We start from the raw sequence: 8084 nt of genomic DNA on the forward strand, positions 1-8084 counted from the left end.
ACTTCACAACTAACAACTTTGTCTCTTGTGTTTATGGCGTACATCTTTCTTATTGTTTTAAATGGAGGATCCAGCCTCCTTCATTGTAACAGGCAGCGACAATAAACAACAGTAAACAGATTAAAGAGTGACACGTTGATCCTGCATGAAATGTGCTCCGTGTCAGTTTTAATACTTTACATTTGAAATATGAGACGTGAACCTGCGTGTTCTTCTCACACTCCTCCAGTTGTTTTATGATCGAATCAATTTCCTGCCAACAGAAACAGGAAGCAGAACGTGACGAACACCAGCAAAGCTCTTCATGGGGATTTCATCAGAGAGGCATTTCTGATTGAGCGTTGTCGTCTGATTGTCACGCTGTCATAGCAACTGTGGCTGCCGCCTCACATTCAACGGCATCAGACGCTCGCACAGTTTACATCCGAGTATCAACGCTTGTTGTTCTGTGGCTGGAGAGCAGAATCCTCTTCTGTGAGTCTCTCACGTTGAAGTCTTTGCCTTTGAAACAGTCAAGTCAGTCACGCTGTTCACGAGTTCACGACCCCGCCGAGTTAACGAGTGCTTCTTACAGAGCGGGATGAACTTCTGCTGAACTTGCTCTGAGTGGCCCGTCTGGGGCGGCGCAGCCGACTGCACTTTGAAAGTGGAACAAACGAAAGACATTTGAACTATTGTTTCACGTGGCGCTTTCATCTGCCGGAAAAGAAAGAGTCTCACAGTGAGAGGCTGCTGAGCTGGTGTCTTCCACGAGATTCAAAGGGAGGTGGACACAAAGCTTTGCACACAGAAGCAGAACATGGTGGCGTCGCACGGTTTAGATTCCACGTGAGACGATGAGTGAAGAATCACCTGGAAGGACGCAAACGGCCCCAAAATAATAAAGGACGAAGGCGTCGAACTAAAACATCACCTCTTCACAGCTCCCATAGTCGCTCTCCACCATGCTCGACCCATCGTAGCTGCGCAGGTTCTGCACTGGCGGTCTGGTCTGAGGCTGGGCGGGGTTCGGCGCCGGTGGCGGACTCGCCTGCTCCGCATACGACGGCATGGCCACGCTCAGACGCATGCTGAGTCTCTTGTAGCCTCCCGAGACATTGTCCACGCTCTGCGTGTGTTGGGTGGGGTAGTAGCTGATGGCGGTGTACTCGTTGGGGCACTGGGAGGTGGGGAGAGGAAGTCCGTCGGGACCCAGGAAGTCGTCCAGCTTCTGGTTGCTGTAGCAGGGAGGTAGGGGAGCGCGGCGGTCGCAGCGATCCAGTGGGAACGGGAAGCCGCCGAATCGAGAGTTCCTCCGCGACTCCCCGGTGGAGGTGGGGTAGGTGTCCTCCACGATGTCAAACTGGGGGAACTCCTGCACCGCTGGGGGGCGGCCATAGTAGTCGGGGTCTGCCGGATACACTGAGGAGAAACAATCACAATCTTTATCTGCTGGTCATCAGTGATGACAGATTATTATAATAAGTCTCTTGATAAACGTTTCAACACTTCCAGCTTCTGAAATGTGAACGTTAGCGGCTCATAACTTTGTAAAGTGAGTATTAATTAATAGCTGAATCTAACTTTATAATACTAATAATACATTATCCTCTTTATTTATTTAACAACATATTTAACACACGAGAATAAAAACAGCTTCTAGCTGCAGGACATATCGTGACATCTTTACATCCTGTTAAACAATAATAATAATAACTTTAATAATTTGTTAGTATTTGAAGGGAAAATCTAATTAAATGTCATTTTCTGAGCCCAATAAAAACTGGACAATTGAGGCCAATATGAATATGAATATTTGTACAATATGTTGGCTGATATTTTCTTCTCTTGGCATTAACACATCCTCTGGGCTGCAGGAACGACATCATGTTGTAGCCACAAGTTAGTGTCGCACGAGTTTCCTCAACAGAACGTAGAAATGATTCCTGAAGCGTAAAGTTAAAATAACTATCTACGAGCTGACGAAGAACAAAACATGAACATCTCTTCACCTCGTGTTAAACACAGACTTCAGGCATCCAACACAGAAAGTATTTAGAGGAAACTAAAAGTGCTAACATGCTAACTAACGGGTTCAAAGACTTATTCACCAACACCACACATCTGTAGGAACTGATTTGTGTAAGTCCACACCCACCAGAGTGAATCAGCTCTCAGACTCATCAACACTTACTGTCACTGGAAGATAAACACTGGACAGCTGTTGCTGTGCAGGGCGGATTTCAGCAAGTCTGGGGTTTTAAGAAAGCTTTGAGTATTTGCATATTAAATCCTTCACTGTGGATTTGAAGCAATGTGGGAACAGGAGGAGGGGAGTCGTCTAAAGAAAGCTCATGTCCTTAAGTCACCACATTTACTTTAAATATTTCAGACAAATGACTGATCCAGACTTCTAATGACTGCAGAAGTAGAATAATCCTCTCTTCTTGGATCAACAGAATACAAATCGACTAACATGAAGACACTTGAAGGTGATGAAAAGCTCCTCTGGCTCGTTGCACCTCGCTGTGTGCTGCTCACATTTTATCACTTAAATATTTCTCAGAAAAGAATCTCAAACTAAATCCCCAACCTTGAAATACGAATCATGTCCCGTTCAATGTGCTTATAAGACTTTTTAAGTCTTCTGTGGGCTTGACAACAGGAGGAGTGTGTGTGGCAGCGTTTCCTGATCATTTGTACTTTCATTAATGATCTAAATCAACACTGTTCGATGTGGGAGAGCAGTAAACATGCTGTTGGCACCTGAACCTGATCACACACACACACACACACACACACACACACACACACACACACACCTGCATCTCTCCAGTCATCTGAGCTCAGGGTTCCAAATTAGCACCCAACAGAAAGTAATGTGTTGGCAGAGACAACACACAGATAACAACGGCATTGGGCGAGGGAGAGAGAGAGAGAGAGAGAGAGAGAGAGAGAGAGAGAGAGAGGAGAGAGAGAGGAGAGAGAGAGAGAGAGAGAGAGAGAGAGAGAGAGAGAGAGAGAGAGAGACGAGAGAGAGAGAGAGAGAGAGAGCAGAGAGAGAGAGAGAGAGAGAGAGAGAGAGCGGAGAGAGAGAGAGGAGAGAAAGAGAGAGAGAGAGAGAGACGGAGAGACGGAGAGAGAGAGAGAGAGAGGAGAGAAAGAGAGAGAGAGAGAGACAGAGAGAGAGAGAGTGAATGAAGTGAAGGAGGTGAAGAGGGTGAATGAGTGAATGAAGTGAAGGAGGTGAATGAGGTGAAGGAGGTGTATGAAGTGAAGGAGGTGAAGAGGGTGAATGAGTGAATGAAGTGAAGGAGGTGAATGAGGTGAAGGAGTGAAGGAGGGTCAACAGAAGAGAATCATCAGATCTACTGTGTCACAGATTCGCTCACAGTGACTGACAGGAAACTGCAGCAGAAAAGATTTGAGGCAACATCTGAAAAAGAACAAGTTCCTGCTCTTCAACATCTCGAACTAACAGACGCATTATTCAGTTTGTTCAGACTAAACATTAAGAAAGCCTCCTGCTGTCACTGGAGTCACTGAGAACACGAAGCAAAGTTAAAGAGTTAGAAGGTGAAACTGGAAAAAAGATGGAAAACGAGAGTGATGAGAAGATGAGATCTCCACAACGATCAAGAGAGGGAAAGATGAAGGAAGAGGTGAGGGACATACAGGTGGAAGATTTGGGAGAAATTGATTCCAAAGAAAGATGGAGGGACAGACGGGTGGTAAGAAGAGGGGAGAGAACAGATGGAGACAGAGATACGATCAGCACATGAAGATGTTTCAGAGCGTCTTTAAAGCTCCTCTGCAGACTTTACACACATCAAAGGGATTCAGTGCTGCTCGTGTTATTTCCACACTTTGCACGGTTCAATAAATACGCTCGGTGGAAACAACAGAGGAGTCTCGGGCTGCTGACGCCAGCAGAAACACGGCTGATAAAAGGCTTAACGTACTGAAAGGACCTTAAAGTACTTAAAGACATTAAAGTACTGAAAGGACCTTAAAGTACTTAAAGGACCTTAAAGTACTTAAAGACATTAAAGTACTTAAAGGACCTTAAAGTACTGAAAGAACCTTAAAGTACTTAAAGGACCTTAAAGTACTGAAAGAACCTTAAAGTACTTAAAGGACCTTAAAGTACTTAAAGACATTAAAGTACTTAAAGACATTAAAGTACTTAAAGACATTAAAGTACTTAAAGGACATTAAAGTACTTAAAGACATTAAAGTACTTAAAGACATTAAAGTACTTAAAGACATTAAAGGACATTAAAGTACTTAAAGGACATTAAATTACTTAAAGATATTAAAGGACATTAAAGTACTTAAAGGACATTAAAGTACTTAAAGGACATTAAAGTACTTAAAGGATATTAAAGTACTGAAAGGACCTTAAAGTACTTAAAGACATTAAAGTACTGAAAGGACCTTAAAGTACTTAAAGGACCTTAAAGTACTTAAAGACATTAAAGTACTTAAAGGACCTTAAAGTACTGAAAGAACCTTAAAGTACTTAAAGGACCTTAAAGTACTGAAAGAACCTTAAAGTACTTAAAGGACCTTAAAGTACTTAAAGGACCTTAAAGTACTTAAAGACATTAAAGTACTTAAAGACATTAAAGTACTTAAAGACATTAAAGTACTTAAAGACATTAAAGTACTTAAAGACATTAAAGTACTTAAAGGACATTAAAGTACTTAAAGACATTAAAGTACTTAAAGACATTAAAGTACTTAAAGACATTAAAGGACATTAAAGTACTTAAAGGACATTAAATTACTTAAAGATATTAAAGGACATTAAAGTACTTAAAGGACATTAAAGTACTTAAAGGACATTAAAGTACTTAAAGGATATTAAAGTACTGAAAGGACCTTAAAGTACTTAAAGGACCTTAAAGTACTTAAAGACATTAAAGTACTTAAAGGACCTTAAAGTACTGAAAGAACCTTAAAGTACTTAAAGGACCTTAAAGTACTTAAAGGACCTTAAAGTACTGAAAGAACCTTAAAGTACTTAAAGGACCTTAAAGTACTTAAAGGACCTTAAAGTACTTAAAGACATTAAAGTACTTAAAGACATTAAAGTACTTAAAGACATTAAAGGACATTAAAGTACTTAAAGGACATTAAATTACTTAAAGATATTAAAGGACATTAAAGTACTTAAAGGACATTAAAGTACTTAAAGGACATTAAAGTACTTAAAGGATATTAAAGTACTGAAAGGACCTTAAAGTACTTAAAGGACCTTAAAGTACTTAAAGACATTAAAGTACTTAAAGGACCTTAAAGTACTGAAAGAACCTTAAAGTACTTAAAGGACCTTAAAGTACTTAAAGGACCTTAAAGTACTGAAAGAACCTTAAAGTACTTAAAGGACCTTAAAGTACTTAAAGGACCTTAAAGTACTTAAAGACATTAAAGTACTTAAAGACATTAAAGTACTTAAAGACATTAAAGTACTTAAAGGACATTAAATTACTTAAAGATATTAAAGGACATTAAAGTACTTAAAGGACATTAAAGTACTTAAAGGATATTAAAGTACTTAAAGGACATTAAAGTACTTAAAGGATATTAAAGTACTTAAAGACATTAAAGTACTTAAAGACATTAAAGGACATTAAATTACTTAAAGATATTAAAGGACATTAAAGTACTTAAAGGACATTAAAGTACTTAAAGGATATTAAAGTACTTAAAGACATTAAAGTACTTAAAGCACATTAAAGTACTTAAAGGACATTAAAGTACTTAAAGACATTAAAGTACTTAAAGGACATTAAAGTACTTAAAGGATATTAAAGTACTTAAAGACATTAAAGTACTTAAAGGACATTAAAGTACTTAAAGGATATTAAAGTACTTAAAGACATTAAAGCACATTAAAGTACTTAAAGGATATTAAAGTACTTAAAGACATTAAAGTACTTAAAGGACATTAAAGTACTTAAAGACATTAAAGCACATTAAAGTACTTAAAGGATATTAAAGTACTTAAAGACATTAAAGTACTTAAAGGATATTAAAGTACTTAAAGACATTAAAGTACTTAAAGGACATTAAAGTACTTAAAGGACATTAAAGTACAGGCTCAGATGTGTGACGCTCTCTGTGAATCTCCAATCCTATAAACTATATACGACTAAAGCGCGGCAGGATTATGTTTTCATATAATGCACGAGCCAAATCCAACGTATCCTCATATAACGGATCGTAGGATATCTCAGGATAATAATAGGATATCTTTATTTATTTGTGCCTCCTACAGATGTCCAGCAACACGTGTCAATTTCTGCTGGTAACATGCAAACAATATACGTCTTCAAAGGAAACAGTTAAGTTTGTGGGATATATGAATAACCGAGCGTTAGGTATCGCAGGTAAAGCTACGGACATTGTATGAGATACTGCTAAACGAGAAGGTATCCTTTAATGTACAGCTTTTACCTTAAACAGACAGTAAAGGGGCATCAGCTCCGATTCAAACTGTTATTCCCACACAGTTCAATAAACACTTAAGAACCAGAGCTCGGATCAGCGCCGCTGGCTGCAAACTCAGAATTACTTTCTTCAATCAAAGATTTCTTTTACACTAAACTGAGCTCAACTCAGAGGTAACTTTCTACCTGAAGCTACTTTTACCTGAAGTGGGAATATAATGCCCTGAATATAAATATCAACGTCTACTACGCAGATATCTTGTTGGTGTTTGTTAAAGTCTGTATTTGACCTGTGACGTGACACGTGTCTGCAGCCTCCGGGCCTCTCCCTACGATTAGGGAGAAACGAGGCGTAAAAGGGAAAATGTAAATCTTAATTAATGTCAGAATTCATCGTTAATGCATCAGAGGAGGGGGGGGGGGGGCTTTGGGTTTGGTTGGAAACATTTAGCAAATGTGCTTTTAAATGTGCCTTTCTGTGCAGCTGCTGCAGATATCGGAAGGTTGAAGAGCGTTGATTTGAGAGATGAAATGATTTTGAGGCTGTCGTCCGTAACCTTCTGCATGTTCCACCTCCAGGTCAGCGAGGCTGCACGCTCCCCTAACCCTAACCCTAACCCTAACCCAGCTGTTAGTCTTTATCTAAACATTCATCCAGAAAATATAGAAAACTGATGAAATATTTGGTGTAAACATCAGGATGAAATGTTTCTGCTTTCTGGATCTGCAGGACATTCATCTGGTAAATAACTAAAACAAATAGATGTTTACATTTATTTTGAGATCTTATGCAAGGTATGCATGTTTTAGTATTTTAGACTTTGGAAAGATGAAGCCTTATTTTCAGATGAATATATTCAACACATCTTAAGACTTTAAAAAGCTTGATGTAGATGTAGAATACTGCATATTAGCTGAAGCGAGTCATGTCTTCTTTAGAACCAAAGCTTAAAGCAGAAACACGACGTGAGCGTGACTCGCCTCCTGATGGCCGACAGTCCTCTGGGCTGTGAGCAGACGACTCATCGTCAATAATAGTGATCGACGGAAAATATTAAGTCTATTTTTTATCAGCCTGCAATACTTTTTTTTTTACCGAAACACTATCTTTATTCCAGAAGATGGCGACTACAGGAGTGTGTACTTTATTCTGCGTGATAAAGTCAAGCAGAGGAACGATCCGCCTGCGGAGCGATGGCACGACGAACGCCTGCTTCTCTTCATCTCCACATCGTAGCAGCACAGGATATTGATCTGCTGCATGAAAAGAAATTGCAGCACACAAAATAAAAGAGAGACAGAGTGAGAGAAAGATAAGGAGTAGAGAGAGAGAGAAGGAAGAAGAACGAGACACCAGAGGGAGATCGAAGGAGGGATGCATGAAGAGAGAAGGTGACAAAGATACAAATAATGAAAGTTCTACGTGGGATTCAACTCCCCGGCTTAATCGCACACAACTTTGTGGTTATTCATCTCATCTGTTCACAGGTGCACATCCACAGATTGGGTCATTAGCAAAATTGGTTTCAAATTGTAATTTAAAGTCACCTTTTCCACTCTGTGTTTTCTTTTGCTCATGCATAAAAATGAGAGTAAAGAATAAAAAGAAGCCATTTCTCATTCATACCCTGGTATTTATAAACGTAAATG

General features: G+C 39.3%; 1 protein-coding gene across 1 annotated transcript in view; it reads right to left on the reverse strand.

The window, feature by feature from the left end:
* Positions 1 to 901: 901 nt before the first annotated feature.
* The window catches only part of fat2 (FAT atypical cadherin 2), a 71759-nt gene continuing 64576 nt past the window's right edge, over positions 902 to 8084 (reverse strand). The window contains 1 exon segment of the mRNA XM_029441868.1: positions 902 to 1401. Within this exon segment, the coding sequence (XP_029297728.1) occupies positions 902 to 1401 (500 nt within the window).

The sequence above is a fragment of the Cottoperca gobio genome, chromosome 10 (genome assembly GCF_900634415.1).
Source record: "Cottoperca gobio chromosome 10, fCotGob3.1, whole genome shotgun sequence".
Lineage (NCBI taxonomy): Eukaryota > Metazoa > Chordata > Actinopteri > Perciformes > Bovichtidae > Cottoperca > Cottoperca gobio.